The sequence below is a fragment of the Mercenaria mercenaria genome, chromosome 1, assembly GCF_021730395.1.
Source record: "Mercenaria mercenaria strain notata chromosome 1, MADL_Memer_1, whole genome shotgun sequence".
In the NCBI taxonomy this organism is placed as follows: Eukaryota; Metazoa; Mollusca; class Bivalvia; order Venerida; family Veneridae; genus Mercenaria; species Mercenaria mercenaria.
The window spans coordinates 114,352,032-114,370,405 of NC_069361.1; the positions used below are offsets into that span (position 1 = coordinate 114,352,032).

At 35.8% G+C, this 18,374-nt stretch overlaps 2 protein-coding genes across 2 annotated transcripts in view; one reads left to right on the plus strand and one right to left on the minus strand.

The window, feature by feature from the left end:
- On the minus strand, positions 1 to 11,313 carry LOC123525472 (RRP15-like protein). The gene is made up of 6 exons (XM_053521296.1): positions 11,194 to 11,313; positions 6,717 to 6,841; positions 6,341 to 6,481; positions 3,416 to 3,501; positions 3,019 to 3,193; positions 1 to 1,169 (listed from the first exon to the last, which is right to left on the minus strand). The coding sequence occupies exons 1-6, from the start codon at positions 11,282 to 11,284 to the stop codon at positions 963 to 965; spliced, it is 825 nt and encodes a 274-aa protein (XP_053377271.1). The 5' UTR covers positions 11,285 to 11,313; the 3' UTR covers positions 1 to 962.
- The window catches only part of LOC123525463 (DDB1- and CUL4-associated factor 4-like protein 1), a 16,899-nt gene continuing 9,816 nt past the window's right edge, over positions 11,292 to 18,374 (plus strand). Inside the window, exons 1-4 of the mRNA XM_053521284.1 lie at positions 11,292 to 11,656; positions 13,178 to 13,870; positions 14,424 to 14,581; positions 17,187 to 17,354. Of these exons, the coding sequence (XP_053377259.1) occupies positions 11,455 to 11,656; positions 13,178 to 13,870; positions 14,424 to 14,581; positions 17,187 to 17,354 (1,221 nt within the window). The 5' untranslated portion in view covers positions 11,292 to 11,454. The remainder of the gene's footprint in view (positions 11,657 to 13,177; positions 13,871 to 14,423; positions 14,582 to 17,186; positions 17,355 to 18,374) is intronic.

An 18,374-nucleotide genomic window follows, 5' to 3' on the forward strand; every position in this document is an offset into this window, starting at 1 on the left:
ACGGGTTATGAAACTGTCTTAAATGCAGTTTTTTTTTTCAGTTACCTGTATTGAACATAAAACACTAAATTTACAACAATTGCATTGTAACCAGGATGTAGATATAAAAAAGGAACTTCATCTGTATTCAGTATGAAAAGCTTAGGCTATCTTTTTGAGAAATAGAACAGTTTTTTTTTTAACAGTTTATTCTTTAAAGTACAGCTGAGAGCTTAAAAATTAGGAAACTTAATAATAGAAAATGGAAAACTTGATGGAAAACAGAAAACCTCATCAAATTTTACTTTGCAATTAAACGATGGCTCATCAAAATTTTAACACCATTGAAAAAGAACAGATTACTTGATACAGGACTCTTATCCTTTAGCCTGATGTTGGCAAGTGATTATGCCTTTGTGACCAGTGCAGGCTGATCATGGTCTGCACTGATCGCTATTCAGTCGGTAAATTTTCAGTGAAAACCCCTTCAAATAATAAATGGGACCGCCCAAATTGAATGATGGACCAGTCCATTTTAGAAATTTAGCAGGCTAAAGGTTAAAGCAGCAAACTGGTACTGTATCAAAAATAAGTGTTATATCACATTGACCACTTCAATCATCATCCACACAATGTCATGCCTGTTGTACATCACCAAAGTCTGACACAGGTAAATATCAATCCTTACCCTATAAATTGGGAACATAATCATCATAACTATCATACACAGCATGTGTTATACATACAAGGTAGATAGTTTATACAGAATGATGTCAACCTGATTCATCAGGGCTATCTAGGACCAGAATCATCAACATCATCATCTAGACATGTTTAAAGCATCACAGCTATTTCTATGCATACATATTTTTTTTAATTCAGCTGCCATCTGATGAACTGTGATTATCTTGGTCCTAAATCATCACTAACATCATCATCAATACATTAACATCACAGCCTTTTAAACAGTTTCACACAATTCTTCAGTCACTGTCTGACAAGTCAGGATCATCAGGTCCTGAATCATCATCATCATTACTTTCTTCCTTGTCCCAGTCTTTCATCTTTGCACCCATCATATAATCGTCCTTTAGTATGTTCCAAGTTTTACCACTATTTTTACTTTTATCACCACTATCACTATCACTGTCACTGTTTTTAATACTTGTTTTCTGGTCTTGCACCTCCAGCTAAAAAGAAAGATTTATTATTCTTTTCTTCCTTTTTATGCGTTCAGTGATATATTTATTTCGATTCCTGCTTAATGACACCTGCACATACATTCTGCTATGTGCTTATTGACACCTGCTGTTAATAATGACACCTACATGTGCATTCTGCTATGTGCTTAATGGCACCTGCATGTTAATTCTACTATGTGCTTAATGGCACCTACATGTTAATTCTACTATGTGTTTAATGGCACCTACATGTTAATTCTACTATGTGCTTAATGACACCTGCATGTTAATTCTACTATGTGTTCAATTGCATCTGCACAAATTCTGCTATATGCTTAATGACACCTACATGTACATTCTGCTATGTGTAAAGGCACCTGCAAGTTAATTCTACTGTGTGCTTGATGGCACCTGCATGTGCATTCTGTTTGTGTTTGTTGGCCCAATATACCTTGGATTCAGTCAAAAAAAATATAAATGCCTAAATATTTAAAAACACTCCCTTGACTGTTAAATTAGGCAGACAATGATTTAAAATAACAACAGCTGTTGGAAGGACAGCATGCTCGATTACCAAGATATTATTATTATAAGCAAGAGTGAGAGTTGTCAAAATAGATTTTTGGGAGATGCAAACAAGATGGGGGGCGGGGGACGATGTGGCAGTGTGTGTTTAGGGAGGGAGCAAGTGGGGATATGAGGGCACTAAGAATCCATATGAAATTGGAAGTAATTCTGAGAGATGTAAAACATACTTTGAAGGGGATGACTAGAAGGGGGGTAGGGATGAGAACATAAAGATAATATGCGCATCTCCTCTAGACAGTAAAGCTTCCTATGAAGTATGGCTAAATTCCAACCAGTTGTTCCTGAGAAATACTCTGGTTAAGAATTTACTATAGTATACTACTGTTGAATAATCAAAGGGCAATTACTCTGTGAAAAATCACCGACTGGAACAAAAAATCAATATGCGCATCTCCTCTTCATAATGAAGCTTCTTATGAAGTTTCGCTAAATTCCAACCAATGGTTACTGTTGCTGAGAAATATCTCGAACAAGAAATGTGGGACAGACGGACAAAGCGACGACTATTATGCTTCCCCATTGGGCAGCATAAAAAGACACAAAATTGGGCTGGATGACATCACATAACTTTGCCACGGGGACTAGCATTTATACATTATTTGTCCAAAGAAAAAAGTATTCCCTAAATTCCCTAATCTACGTTACACAACAGTTTCACTGGTTTTTAATGATACACAAAGGAATGAGAGCACTTCTCCGGGTATTTATTGAACACCCCTCTATTAAGCAATACTGAGTCACCATGTTCTGCCACGGAACAGTCATATATACATGTTCATGTTATTTTAGATATGTAATGAGTCAATTTAGCTGTTCAAAATAAAGCCTGCTGGATTTCCTTTGTCACTTCTCGGAGGTCAAAATAACGACAGGGAACACTTTTTGACTGTTGTTTACCATTGTGTAGAGTAACTGCTTAGCAGAGGTTACAATGAACTAAAAATGTACAGGGGAAATAAAACTTTTGCTGTGAGGAGGTAGCTGCTCGTCAGAGGTGCCATTTTGTGAGGTTATACTGTATATTCAAAACAGTTGGGACACATACCCTTGAGGTCCAAGGATAAATTTATAAATTTAAAATTAAAGTTAAATTATTTTAACTCTTCAACTATTATTTACTTTTAAAACAATCCTTTCAACATAACAACAAATCTCTTAGAGTCAAAGTAACCCCCTAGACCTTGAAATGGTGCAAAATTATCCCTTAGGTGCTCTTAAATCTCTCCACTACTACGAAGGAAGACCCATGTAACTATAGGTATATATTTACCTTTTCAGATTTAACATTAGTTTTACTGGTTCCCTTCAGTATAGTGAGAAATTTATCCTTTGTCATTCCTTCCATTATTTTATCCTTCTTTCTCTCTGAGGTACCAACTTGCTGGATCTTTTCTTCCAACACCTTCTGTTGTTTTCTCACTGCATTGAACAGCTGCACAACACCTCTGTAAAAAAAATTATCATTTGTAAAACACAAGAAGCACAACTTCATATGCTGAATAACAATCCGATCTTTGATGACTCTAGGTCAAACACTTTTTCAGATATACGCAACATAAATTCTGATGGACACATGTACAGACACAGGCATCTCTGCAACCCCCTCCCCCAATCAAGAAAGTTTGATGTACCAGCAGATAGATGGACATTTAAGATAACATACATACCTTGTAGCTATTTTCTGGAGTTGTCTCTCTTTGACCCTGTCCAGGGGATCTGGCTTAATCCTGCACATGTTCTCCCATAACTTTACCTATAACAGCAGATTAATAATACAAGAGGATAGATAAAAGTTGTGATACACAATGAAAAAGGTATGTTTTAAAAGTAGTACATTTATTATTTTACTTACTGGAGCTGCAATTTTTTCAAGAGAGACAATGTCACCATGATAATGCTAGTTCCATATCCAGCTAAGACTTCAAATAATGTTTCTTTCATACATAAAGACAGCACTTTTCATTTCTTAACCTATAATAAACAAGAAACGCGGCAATGCCACGAAATCAGGTTTTCAACACTTTTCATAAGAATAAACAAGAGCGCCCCCAAGCGATATACGCCCGAAGGCTTACATCATAGGATGGGAGCAAAATTTTAAGAACTTGACTGTTGAAGCCCCAAAGGACTGGAACAACAAAAGGAAAACTTCAAAAAACAAATCTAAGTCCACAAAAAAAAATTCAAAGTCTACAAAAAATCCTTATCAGGTACATGTATGTAAAAATACACCTTAAAATTGGAGGTACCATCCATGTTGTACCACAGAAAAGTGGTCTCGGTTTTTCCCTATGGCCAATAATAAAAAAGTTTCAAAATAAGCTATTTATAGTAACATAAAAGGGAAGTAATTAAAAAAAAAGTATTGTAAGTACAAAAACAAGAGGACCATGATGGTCCTGAATCGCTCACCTCTTTCCACATGACCCAGTTTTGAGTATGACGTCGTTTTTTCTATTATTTGACATAGTGACCTAGTTTTTGAGCTCATGTGACCCAGTTTTGAACTTGACCTAGATATTATCAAGATAAAAATTCTGACCAATTTTCATGAAGATCCATTGAAAAATATGGTCTCTAGAGAGGTCAAAAGATTTTAATAATTTTAGACCTTCTGACCTAGTTTTTGACCGCAGTTGACCCAGTTTCAAACTTGACCTAGATATCATCAAGATGAACATTCAGACCAACTTTCATACAGATCCCATGAAAAGTATGGCCTCTAGAGAGGCCACAAGGTTTTTTTATTATTTGACCTACTGACCTAGTTTTTTAAGGCACGTGACCCAGTTTCAAACTTGACCTAGATATCATCAAGGTGAAAATTCTGACCAATTTTTATGGAGATCCATTCACAAGTATGGTCTCTAGAGAGGTCACAAGGTTTTTCTATTTTTAGACCTAATGACCTAGTTTTTGACCGCGCATGACCCTGTTTCGAACTTGACCTAGATATTATCAAGATGAACATTCACACCAATTTTCATACAGATCCCATGAAAAATATGGCCTCTAGAGAGGTCACAAGGTTTTTCTATTATTTGACCTTCTGACCTAGTTTTTGACCGCACGTGACCCACTTTCGAACTTGACCTAGATATCATCAAGATGAACATTCAGACCAACTTTCATATAGATCCCATGAAAAATATGGCCTCTAGAGAGGTCACAAGGTTTTTCTATTATTTGACCTACTGACCTAGTTTTTGAAGGCACGTGACCCAGTTTCGAACTTGACCTAGATATTATCAAGGTGAACATTCTGACCAATTTTCATGAAGATCTTGTAAAATATATGGCCTCTAGAGAGGTCACAAGGTTTTTCTATTTTTAGACCTACTGACCTAGTTTTTGAGGGCATGTGACCCAGTTTCGAACTTGACCTAGATATCATCAAGGTGAACATTCTGACCAAGTTTCATGAAGATCTTGTGAAATATATGGCCTCTAGAGAGGTCACAAGGTTTTTCTATTTTTAGACCTACTGACCTAGTTTTTGATGGCACTGACCCAGTTTCAAACTTGACCTAGATGGCCTTAGGTCGCTCACCAGAGTAACACACCATAACAAACATGTTTGACCTAGTGACCCAGTTTTTGAAACCACATGACCCAGTTTCAAACTTGTCTGATTTTTTAAGGAGATAAACATTCTGACTAAGTTTCTTGAAGATTGGAGCAAAAATGTGGCCTCTAGTGTTTTCTTCTTCGATTTGGCCTAGTAACCTAATTTTTTACCCAACCGGAGCTAATTTTTAACCTGTTCGAAATTTCATGGAGACAAATATTCTGACCAATTTTCATTAAGATTGGACCAAAAAATGTGGCCCGAGTGTAAACAAGCATTTTCTTTTATTTGACCTAGTGACCTAGTTTTTGACCCCACATGACCCAGATTAAAACTTATCTATGATTTCATGAAAACAAACATTCTGACAAAATTTCGGGAAGATTGGAGCAAAAAGGTGTCCTCTAGTATAAACAAGCCTTTCCTTTGATTTTACCAAGTGACCTAGTTTTTGACCATACATGACCCAGAGTCGAAATCTTACAAGACTTCATGATACCAAACATTCTGACCAAGTTTTATGAAGACTGAATAAAAAATGTGGCCCCTAGAGTGTAAATATATATATGCTTTACCTTTGATTTGACCGGGTGACCTAGTTTTTGACCCCAAATGACCCAGTTTTGAATTTTGCATAGAGGTCATCAAGATAAACATTCTGACCAAGTTTCATGAAGATTCAGGGCTCTCGCGAGTGAGCGACTTGAGCGACATAGTCGCTTCGGAACTTCAAACTTCGCTCAAATCTAACCTCAACGCGGGCCACCCAAGGAGCATTCATGTGAAGTTTGGTGTAATTCTGCCCAGTGGTTTTCAAGAAGATTTTTTTTAGAAAATGTTGACAGACACACGCCGCATACTGAGTGGTCACAAAAGCTCACCATGAGCCTTTGGCTCAGATGAGCTAAAAATCATCTATTTCTATAAACTTGGCCAAATGCCAAGATGAATTACTCACAGTTTAAAAAAAATACACTGAAAATAACCTAAGAACTGACAGATGAATTAAAAAATGATTACAAACCTTTTCCTCTCTGGCTATCTGAGGTTCTTTTTCAGTTGACTCGGTTTTTAATTTTGCTGACTTGTTCTCTGTGTCTTCTTCTTCCCTCTCCAATTTACGTTTCTGTATTTCTTTATCTGTCTTTCCTTTTGAAAGTATCACCTGTTAACACGTAGGAAAAGGCAGAATTTATCATAAGTAAGCTAATTAATTTTTGTGTTAGACTTCATCGTTTAGTATTATACTTAAAGGATAAGAAATAATACAGTATTTTGCCAATTTTGTCAACTAATCCATTTCAATCATGTTTTATGTTCACTTTTTAGATAAAATATAGAATGTTGCTATGTCCTTGACATTTCAGTATGTACAGACAATTTTTTTTAAAGAAGAGCACCTGTTTATGAGATGGGACATTCTTGTGTAGTATTTTAGCAAGTACATCTGCCAAACCAGTCTTTCCTCCTGTTGAGCTCTCAGTTGGTTCATTTTTCTCTTCATCCGAGCTGGTATCTTTCTCCTCTGTGAATACAGAACAAAATGCATGTTTAAAACACAAGCTGAGACACTATGTCTCTCAGATGTTTAAAAGACATTTTTTTTTATTTTTAAGGACAGTTTAATTTCATACAGCCATCACCAACAGCTGCAAAGCAATATTAAGTAAGACAGAGCTTGCTTTTTTCATAAAAGGGCTATGTCTGAACACTTAGAGACAATTTCAGAACAAAGTCTTTTATCAAATCATCACGGGTCCAGGGATCAAACTCATGACCACGCAATCCATAGATCTGTGCTCTCCCTATTGAGCTAATTGGGTCAGCTAGGTAACCGAATGGGGTTAAGCCATAACTTAATAGATGCAACATCTGACCGCAGCATCAGTTAAGTTATAGCCAGAACTATCCTGTTACTTGCTCTTTAGCCTTACTCCTTCGGCTTATTGTGATATGGCTTATTTTATGATCTGTAATTTTCTTGTTGCCATCCTTCTAAGCCTTACCCGAATCTGCATTTTACTGTTGGGAAAACGAAGACATTCAAAATCCAAAAAAGTCATAAAATACTGGTCAGAATTACTTACTCTGGCCTGCATTTATGGAACTCCATTCCCCTACAAATATGCCAGTCTTCTTCCATACAGTCATTTAAACATGCTTACCTACAGTGGAAGTTCTCTGGTGAACACTGATAGCTGTTATCATTCATGTACATATACTTCTTGTCATTTTTAATCTATATCTTTGTTTTAATGTTGAACTTTTTAAATGTTAATTAGTTTTATGCCATTACTATCGTGTTGTAAATAACCATGTACATATTTCAAGAGGCTCACAGGGAAGACTGGGCTTGCCCAACTGTGTCGCCTCTATAAATAAAGTTATTATTATTATTATTATTATTATTATTCACTCTAATAAATTATTATTTAGGTAGAAACTTCAAATGAGTTGAACATAATGCATAACTTTAAATAAGAGACTTAAAATCTTCGGAAATATGTTGTGAACATGCAAGGGGATATCAACTCCGTCGGACACCGGTTTCAATACACAGCGGACCATCGATGACACTAAGTTGCAGAAACAAAACACAAAATTTACCTTTAGAAAAGGTCAGTGGGGTAATTTCATGCTTTGATCATGTCAATATAAATTACAAATACATCATACAAATACCAGAAAGTGTTCCCAATGGATTTCGTTGGGGATTTCTAAGAGAAATATGCAGCATAATTATTTATGGATGCGACTGGCCAGTGTCAGTGAAAAGTCCTGTTATTTGGACTACTTGCTCTTGTTCAGGTCTTGACAGACGTATCAAAAGAAATTTCTGTGTAAGTGTATCTTTGTTGTAGAGAATATTTGGAAATCTACAGGATCAGACCCTGTGGGAACTATTTCTACGAAATGAATTGCATTGTCTGACATCTTTTTATGAAAGTTAGTTACAAACTCACACTCATGCCATTAGTTGATACTGTGATAAATTATTTTGAATTTTCTATCTTCTTAAGTCACTTATATATACTCTTGGTTTAGCCCCAAGGGTGTAAACCAGGAGTATATATAAGACAATGGGAAAAGATAAAAATTTCAAAATAATTTATGCGTCACAGGATCAAGTCTAGGGAATGAATGTGAGTGTGTATATATAACTAACTTTCATAAGGAGGTCAATTTGTTAGGGTGACAATGTAACTTGTTCCGTAGAATTTATACTGTGACTACTTGTCTTTAAGAATGAACCTGAAGAATGTTGGAAAGTCCACCGTCATTGCTGTATGTTATATACTCCTGGTTTAGCCCGAAAGGGGAGTTGAGCAGTATCAATAGATTGCTATACAAGTGATTTAATATATGAATGAACCTGAAGAATGTTGCAATGTCCACCATTATTGCCTTAATTATTATACAGTCAGTCAGTCAACTCGCCAATAGCGGATCACTGCCAATAGCAGTTCACTTGAAAATAAAATGTGAATCTCTCTTAAATGTAGGAGAGTATACAATATCCAAGTATCCAGTTATATAGACTTATCGCTTAGCAATACTTAGACAAAAGAAGCTGGATCTAATCTAATGAGTATGAGTTCCATATATATAATTCACCCCTTCCGTAAATCTGGGCAGATTCTTTTCAATTCCAGTACCGTTAGTCTGCCCACTTTTACGGGTATATCTGCCCACTTCTACGGTCCTTTACGGATTGAATCTATAGATGAAACGTATATCTGCCCAATTCTACGGTATAGTAAAGGTAAATATATTAAAGGTATAATATATATATTATCCCGGAGTCATTAGTTTTGATGCCCTTAAGGAGGTAGGTTACCTTAATATTTGTATGTGCGCATGTCCAACCTGAAGCTAACGTGACGATTTACGACGACGTTTACGACAAACTAAATGTGTTTGTATATCCATTCTTCTGAAAAATTATGAACCTGTCTCCGATCTGATGCATTATGGTTTAATAATGCAGAAATAATGAATAAATTGCCGCAGAAATACTTCAAAACAATGTTGCCTTAAAATGACGTCACTGATGTCATGACGTTACGTGTCAGTTACCGCGCAAAATTAATAGTTTTTATTTTGAAAGTATGTAATTCTGTGCATTTTCTTTATTTGAACTATTTTCAAAAAGCCAATATTTGCTGAAATATTTTTTATGTCTTTTGCTCTGAATAATAATCAATATTTTGCTTCTTTTATGTAGTTATATTGAAATGTTATGGGGAATGTAAGAAAATGGATGATAGTAACAAATGTTATTTGGAATATAGTTGGGTGAAAGGTTACTTGTTACGGCCATTTTCAAATTAAAAAACTTGCAGTTTGATTTGTAATAACTATTTTTCAGTTTTCGTAGATAATTTGTTACTTATATACTAAAACTAAGCTCTAAAATTGTTCAAACTTCAGCAGAAAATTGTGGTTTCTTGAATTGAATTGATGTTACCATGGAAATGAAGCCCCTGACCTATATATCTAAATGTCAAATTCAAAAGTGTTTACACTGGTCTATTTAAGGAACACAGCTTCGGCTTTTTATTTTCATTTCAACAATATCCATGAGAATAATAGCAGCATGCTGCACGATTTTTCAATGAAAAATGCAAGACGAAGGGTACTGCTGTAAGTATTTTAAGCTGCGAAAGATAATTTCATTCAATATTTTTTATAAGAAATTACGACAAAAAGCAAGAGTTGGAATGGTATTGCGTATGAGATTGTGGGATCAAATAGTTCAGGTTTCTTGTAGGTATGAAATGGTTATGTCCAACTGCAATAAGACTGTACTTTAATTATTTTGAAAAATATAATGTGGGAATTTTTGATGCGGCGATGTTCAAGGGATTGCCAGTTGTGATCATTAAGCATTCGAGTGATGCTGCTTGTTTGGCCATAGTTATTACATTAAATCTCCATTTGTGTGCTTTCCTCTGAATCCCCCTGAAACTGATACTTGTATTGGAACTTGTATTGGTCATGAGAATCTTCTTGAGTCCTGGAACTCGTCTTCTACGTCTATTAAAGTATTCTACCAAATTACTAGTACACTTCAGGTGTAAAATGGTTGTTAACAGTAGAGTCATGATGATGGTTGATTAATAAATGTTACTGGTATCAAATCTAGTATCACCATGACGTCTATCCAACCGTGTCTTGAATTGTAATACATTATTAGCACTGATAATATTGTCAGGCAAACTGTTCCACATATCAATTGTACGAACACAGAATGATCCAAGACGAAACGTTTTCAAACATCTGGGTTTTATCAACTTTTTGTTATGACCTCGGGTTTGATTGTCTGCAAATTCAAACATACCATCCATAGGAATGTCATCAACATTTTCTATGATTTTAAAAACTTGTATTAAGTCCATGCGGTTTCTTCTATGCAGCAATGTGGACAATTTCAATTCTTTTAACCTATCTTGATGGCAATTGGTTCCTCTGCCTTTCATGTGATAAGATAAGATAAGTTTTATTTTAAGTAGGCAAGAAATATAACAGTACAACATAAGCTCTGACTGAGCTGTTTAACCGACTACATTCTAAACATTGGAAGTGTAAACTAAAAAGAAGAACTCGTAATTTGCGGTAGAAAAAGAACACAATAGATTCCTATCAGCTGAAAACTCTTTCCTGGCTCGTTTATGCCTTGGCATTATTTGTTGTATGAAAAACTCTAGAAATTATATATACAATTATACTGATAATAGGGTACATAGATAAAAAAAACAAATTTGCCAAGAGTATACTGTATCGCGAAATTATATGACAATTTACCAACCCAGTACAGCATTAAGGGGATTATTTTAAAGTAAATGAAAATCAATAGGTACAAATATATTTTACCACCTGAAGTACTCGATTCTTCAAATTCTCTTTCTGGTTCTGATTCTGACGCTTCAATTTCCACGTGAACTTTTTTAGACATGGGCGCAGCCATTTTTATTGGAAGCTCGGGTCAAAGTTAACACTTCCGGTGTACACAGAACTTTTGCAAAATTTAGTTTATAACCTGGGATAATGCATTTCTATTTAAATATCGGACACAGAGTTAGCAAATGAGTATTTGACATTCAACAGTATTTGTTTTTTTTACAAAACAAACAAATAATGCCAAGGCATAAACGAGCCAGGAGAGAGTTTTCAGCTGATAGAAATCTATCACATGAAAGGCAGAGGAACCAGTTGCCATCAGTTTCTGGGGGATCCAGAGGAAAGCAATGGCACAAACAGAGATCTAATTTCACACAGGACTGCAGTTCATCCAGAGACCATCAGACTAATTCAGGAGAAACATGCACTGATGAACTTGGTATCCTTTTCATGCAGTTCTTCTTTTTAGGTTGCACTTCCAATGTTTAGTATTTGTTTAAACTGTATTGTCAATAATGATGGTTGATTTATATATGCTAGAAGTTCAACTACTGGTCAAAATAATTCGATGTTTACATTAATTGTTTTATATTTATGACCGGGCAATCTAAATGTCAAAACTTCGAAGGACCAAAATAATGGGGGGTCAGTGAGTACACGTAAAGTTACTGGTTTTGTCGCTTGCGCATATTTGTGTGTAGGCACAGTAAATCATCAGGAAAAGTACACACTTATGATAGGTTTAAATTACCAGAAAATTCGTAATTTGGGAAATTATTTGATAATTTTTACATAAATCAATAAGGGATTGAATCCCCTTTTGATACATGTAAGTTTTATTTGAATTTATGGCCAATTCGTGACATAATCGGCATTTAAACCAATAGCATGTAAAGTGTCAGAAGCAATGAAAATTTCTTCGGAAACATCCTCCACTATTTTGGTCTTTCGAGTGTTTGATGCGATCAAGTGGAGATATTGCCCATATGAAAAAATTAATTCAATATTTCCTAGGATTGCATCAAATTTGTTGGAGTAGTAGTTCAACTTGTGACGTAATTATCACTTTCGTTTCATTTCAGTCTGATATTACGTCCATCTCAGTCACATCTACAAACAGGCATATATATATATAGTCACTAGTGATTCACATCCCAACATAAATTGTAAGTTTCCGGGTAAAAGGAATGAAAGAAATGTTTCAATTTGCTGTACATAGGTAATTTATCTTGTGAACAGAAATGTAGTAAGTACTACGTTCTTAAGAATAGCATGTTCTGTATAAAACCTATAGAAAAAACAGCTGTTACATATATGCAAGAACACACAGCATTAATGGCACAGTGTATAGGCGTGCTTGATTGTCAAACAATGTTGGATTCTCAAGTGCTTTTCAATGTTAACAACTGTTTAGTATCTTAACATGGCCTTATTTGTCTGTCAGTTCATATCAAAGCAGGGGTTATAAATCCTTTCCACAGTGCATAACTTGACATCTGTTAATATTGAAGTACATAAGCCATGTAACCCTAATTTTTGGCCTAATTGTATTGAACATTGTTGACCATGGCAGAAGCGTAGTATTGATCACAGAGACTATTGTATTGACCAACATTAATCTGTTTCTTTAAACTGAGTTGGACATGCACAAGTTGTAAAACAAGTGATATTTTATCGCTGGAACTTGTAGAAAGTTTGATATATTATCATAATTGTTAAAAGCATAACATTTTGAAGTAATGTCTTAAATATATCATTAGTAATATGAAAGATACAGCCAAAATATCAAAGGAGAAGTTTTGCTTAGTGAATCGGTAAGGGATAATGTTAGTATTGGGAAGTCATGAGGTACATTTGAAATAACAGTCTGGTGTTTTGGAGAGGGACATCAGGTGTGAAAATTTTATGACTTTATATCAGCATAAATATATTTGTATATTTTCTTAACATTGTGTGCCAGAAATACCAGGATTTTACTATGACAAAGAGAAGAAAAGATATTTCAAGATAGCTCCAAACCATGCCACTAGCACATGCAACTATACAAGAGATGCGATTAGTAAGAAACAAGCGGAGATAAAAAGACAAAATGACATAGATAAAATATTTAAAACTGACACTAAAGGTGTACAACAGACACGAAACAAAAAGTGTTTCTCAAATAATTTAACAGCCCTTATTCAAGACAGACTAGTGTTCGGTCATAACAAATTCTTTTTAAAATCAAATATATTTAGGAACAATATATCACATATAAAGCCCGTTGGTTCACAGAATGTATTTGATCCACATCTGTTGAGTCCTTATGAAAATTTAGAACACATGCAGGTGATGCATACTGGTAAGGAACACGATGAAATTTTATCTCTGTGGTGTATAAAAGAAACATGGGTTCAAAGAATTCAGAGAGTGAAGATCTTGGAATCTTTACGGACAGAAAAACAGACCTCACTGTCGGTGACGGCACAGCCCCAGTTGCAAGCTATTTTACCAATGCTAAATAAAGTGACAGATCTATGTTGGGCTCCAGTGTCAGATACTGGAAAACATGTTTTATACACTACAATGTGTCATATGGGCCATCAGGAAAGCTTAGCTCTAATAAAAAGCTTAGATCCAGGAGATACTTCAGCTTGTCAGGACTATAATCTGGGTAAGTCTTCAGTATGATAGTGTCAGGACTGATTTCAGCTTTAAAAAGTTCGAGAGAAGTATATTCACTTTAAATAATAAGATGTTAATAAATTACCGTACCTATTTCTGGTTGATCTCTGATTTTCTGGAAATTCCTGAATTTAGCTTGGCGTTTATTTAAAATAATTGACATGTTTAGATTTCTCATTTCTGTTTATGTAAAGAGAGAACATTTTTAATGCCCCTTTATTTGAATAACTTTACCTTTCGACAAGTTACAAAAATTTTATTATATATAATTATTTGTATATTTAATTCATATTATGTTAATGCCATATTTCAGCAGACGGGTAATCTGAAATCTTGAGACTTCGATTCCATTTCTGTTCTGACTTAAATTCTATACAAATAGCTGACAGCTTTCACACATGAAACAGAAATGTAAACAATTGTCTTTTAACTCTAAATTTAAAGGAAGGATATTTGTTACTCTGTTTCAGAGATGGCCTAATATTACTTGTTATAAGATTTTATTGAAAACAACTGTCTGTAGTTATGTGTGTTTGTTTTAGGTAAGAAAGCAACATGGACATGTGCATGGAATAGAACCAAGTGTCAGTTTAGTGTTGGAAGTGAGAAATGTGTATTGGTGCTTAACGTAGAGCGCAGAACAATGTGGGAATACAATACAAACAAGAGTGATCCTCTGTCACTGGCTTTCTCACGCCATGTAAGTATTATTTCACAGTATAATGTGGGAATACAGTAGAAACGAGAGTGATCCTCTGTCACTGGCTTTCTCACGCCATGTACATGTAAGTATAATTTCACAGTATAGTGTGGGAATACAGTAGAAACAAGAGTGATCCTCTGTCACTTGCTTTCTCACGCCATGCAAGTATAATATCACAGTATAGTGTGGGAATACAGTAGAAACAAGAGTGACCCTCTGTCACTGGCTTTCTCACGCCATGTAAGTATAATTTCACAGTATAGTGTGGGAATACATTAGAAACAAGAGTGATCCTCTGTCACTGACTTTCTCACGCCATGTAAGTATTATGTCACAGTATAATGTGGGAATACAGTGAAAACAAGAGTGACCCTCTGTCACTTGCTTTCTCACGCCATGTAAGTATAATTTCACAGTAAAGTGTGGGAATACATTAGAAACAAGAGTGATCCTCTGTCACTGGCTTTCTCACGCCATGTAAGTATTATGTCACAGTATAATGTGGGAATACAGTAGAAACAAGAGTGACCCTCTGTCACTGGCTTTCTCACGCCATGTAAGTATGATTTCACAGTATAGTGTGGGAATACATTAGAAACAAGAGTGATCCTCTGTCACTGACTTTCTCACGCCATGTAAGTATTATGTCACAGTATAATGTGGGAATACAGTAGAAACAAGAGTGACCCTCTGTCACTGGCTTTCTCACGCCATTTAAGTATAATTTCACAGTATAGTGTGGGAATACATTAGAAACAAGAGTGATCCTCTGTCACTGACTTTCTCACGCCATGTAAGTATTATGTCACAGTATAATGTGGGAATACAGTAGAAACAAGAGTGACCCTCTGTCACTGGCTTTCTCACGCCATGTAAGTATAATTTTACAGTATAGTGTGGGAATACATTAGAAACAAGAGTGATCCTCTGTCACTGACTTTCTCACGCCATGTAAGTATTATGTCACAGTATAATGAGGGAATACAGTAGAAACAAGAGTGACCCTCTGTCACTGGCTTTCTCACGCCATGTAAGTATAATTTCACAGTATAATGTGGGAATACATTAGAAACAAGAGTGATCCTCTGTCACTGGCTTTCTCACGCCATGTAAGTATTATGTCACAGTATAATGTGGGAATACAGTAGAAACAAGAGTGACCCTCTGTCACTTGCTTTCTCACGCCATGTAAGTATAATTTCACAGTATAGTGTGGGAATACATTAGAAACAAGAGTGATCCTCTGTCACTGGCTTTCTCACGCCATGTACATGTTAGTATAATTTCACAGTATAGTGTGGGAATACATTAGAAACAAGAGTGATCCTCTGTCACTGGCTTTCTCACGCTGTATTATTTCACAGAACAATGTAGGAATACATCAGAAATAAAAATGACCTGCTCTCACTGACTTTCTTACTCCTTGTAAGAATTATCTGACAGAATTCCTCTCTGTTAGTTGGTAGACAATAGTAGGAATAATTTTGATATTTGAAATAGAAATATCTTTGTTTTCTATATTTGTGGCCGTTCTGCATCTTATCATTCTAGGTTCATATACTTTGGCATTAACTAACAGTTCAATGAAATAATACATTGCAAGGCTATTTTACCTTTTTTCATTCAACAAGTTTAACAAATTCAATGTGAAAGAACACTTATGCAACTGGCCTGTTTCCTTTTTCTGCTGAACCATAGAAAATTCCCTCTTTCTTTACCAATCACTTTTAGCTTGACTATTCGAAGAATAGGGGAGCTATCCTACTCGCCCCGGCGTTAGCGTGAGCGTTAGCGTCACACAAATGTTAAAGTTTGCATTTTGACTGAATTATGGCCCCTTTTCGACTTAGAATATTTATGCTTTATATTGTAATGTTAAAGTTTGCGTACCACCCCAAATATTTTCAAAGTCCATTGAGATATTGCTTTCATATTTTGCATACTTGTTTACCATCATGACCCCAGTCTGTAAACAGGAGCAGACAACTCTATCAAGCATTTTGACTGAATTATGGCCCCTTTTCGACTTAGAACATGCTTATTGTAATGTTAAAGTTTTACTCATAGCTTATATTATACTATCAAGCACTGAGAATAGTCGAGCGCGCTGTCAACTGACAGCTCCTGTAGTTTGACCACATCAGAATGTTATTACACAAAAATTATCTTATTGCTTTATTTCTCTCCAAATACATCAAACATAATAAATATTAATTTGAACAGTAATTCAAAGAAATATAAAGTTGTTTATGTACTTAACCAAATACATTTATGCACAATATTGTAGCATAACTTCAGAAAAATCTGGTGCAAAAATGTTGTTGATCAAAGTTTTCACCTCAAACAATGAGGGACAGTATGTTTTGAAATACTTATACTGTTACTTGCCTAGTCTTAGTGGGAAGCAGTTACTGGTAGATGATGCTTTTCTCTAAGATTGCTTATACATTCAGTTTTTTGTTGAAATATTTCAAATATGACTTATGTAGACTTATACATTTTATAAGGGAATGTCATAAATATTTCAAAGATGTCTTAATATGTAGACCTTAAAAATAATGACATATTTTTAAAGATTTTCTAAGGAGATATTGTATTTCAGTCGGGGAACAGCTTACACACAGGCACTCGTCATGGTCAGATCATGACATTTGACATGAGAAGTAGGTCCACTTTTCCAGTTTGCACACTCAGCCATCATTCCAGTGTATGCAGTGTTAAAGACCTTGAAAATGACAACTACCTGCTGGCATCAGACTTTACAGGCAAGGTAAAGTAGTACTTGTACACGTTTTATTGCCTTTATTAGTTTTCAACTGTCCGTCCGTTCGTTCGTTCGTCGTCACAACGTTAACTTTTTGCATGAAGGCCAACGTTAACTTTTGAAGGCACTTTACTCGTGAACGACTGCACCCAGGACCTTCAAACTTCACATGCTGATAGTACTTATTGTGTTCACGACCCCAACTGACATTGGGGTCACCAGGTCAAAGGTCAAGGTCACAGTGGCCAATGTTAACTTTTTGCATGAAGGCACTTTACTCGCAAACCACTGCACCCAGGACCTTCAAACTTCACATGCTGATAGTACTTATTGAGTACACGACCCCTACTGACTTTGGGGTCACCAGGTCAAAGGTCAAGGTCACAGGGGCCAATGTTAACTTTTTGCATGAAAGCACTTTACCTGCGAACCACTGCACCCAGGACCTTTAAACTTCACGTGCTGATAGTACTTATCGAGTACACAACCCCTACTGACTTTGGGGTCACCAGGTCAAAGGTCAAGGTCACAGGGACCAATGTTATCTTTTTGCATGAAGGCACTTTACTCGCGAATCACTGCACCCAGGACCTTCAAACTTCACATGCTGATAGTACTTATTGTGTTCACAAACCCTACAGACATTGTGGTCACCAGGTCAAGGTCACAGTGGCCAATGGTAACTTTTTGCATGAAGGCTTTTTACTCGCAAACCACTGCACGCAGGACCTTCAAACTTCACATGCTGATAGTACTTTTTGAGTACACGACCCCTACTGACTTTAGGGTCACCTGGTCAAAGGTCAAGGTCACAGGGGCCAATGTTAACTTTTTGCATGAAGGCACTTTACCTGCGAACCACTGCACCCAGGACCTTTAAACTTCACTTGCTGATAGTACTTATTGAGTACACGACCCCTACTGACTTTGGGGTCACCAGGTCAAAGGTCAAGGTCACAGGGGCCAATGTTAACTTTTTGCATGAAGGCACTTTACTCGCGAACCACTGCACCAAGGACCTTCAAA

What these genes read in the sequence shown, in the direction of transcription:
- LOC123525472 (XM_053521296.1), bottom strand. Translation starts at nt 11,284, where the DNA reads ATGGCTGCGCCCATGTCTAAAAAAGTTCACGTGGAAATTGAAGCGTCA. An exon ending in ATGTCCCATCTCATAAACAG is followed by an intron (nt 6,482 to 6,716) that starts GTGCTCTTCTTT and finishes ACGTGTTAACAG; the next exon opens with GTGATACTTTCAAAAGGAAA. An exon ending in CTCCAGAAAATAGCTACAAG is followed by an intron (nt 3,194 to 3,415) that starts GTATGTATGTTA and finishes TTTTTTTTACAG; the next exon opens with AGGTGTTGTGCAGCTGTTCA.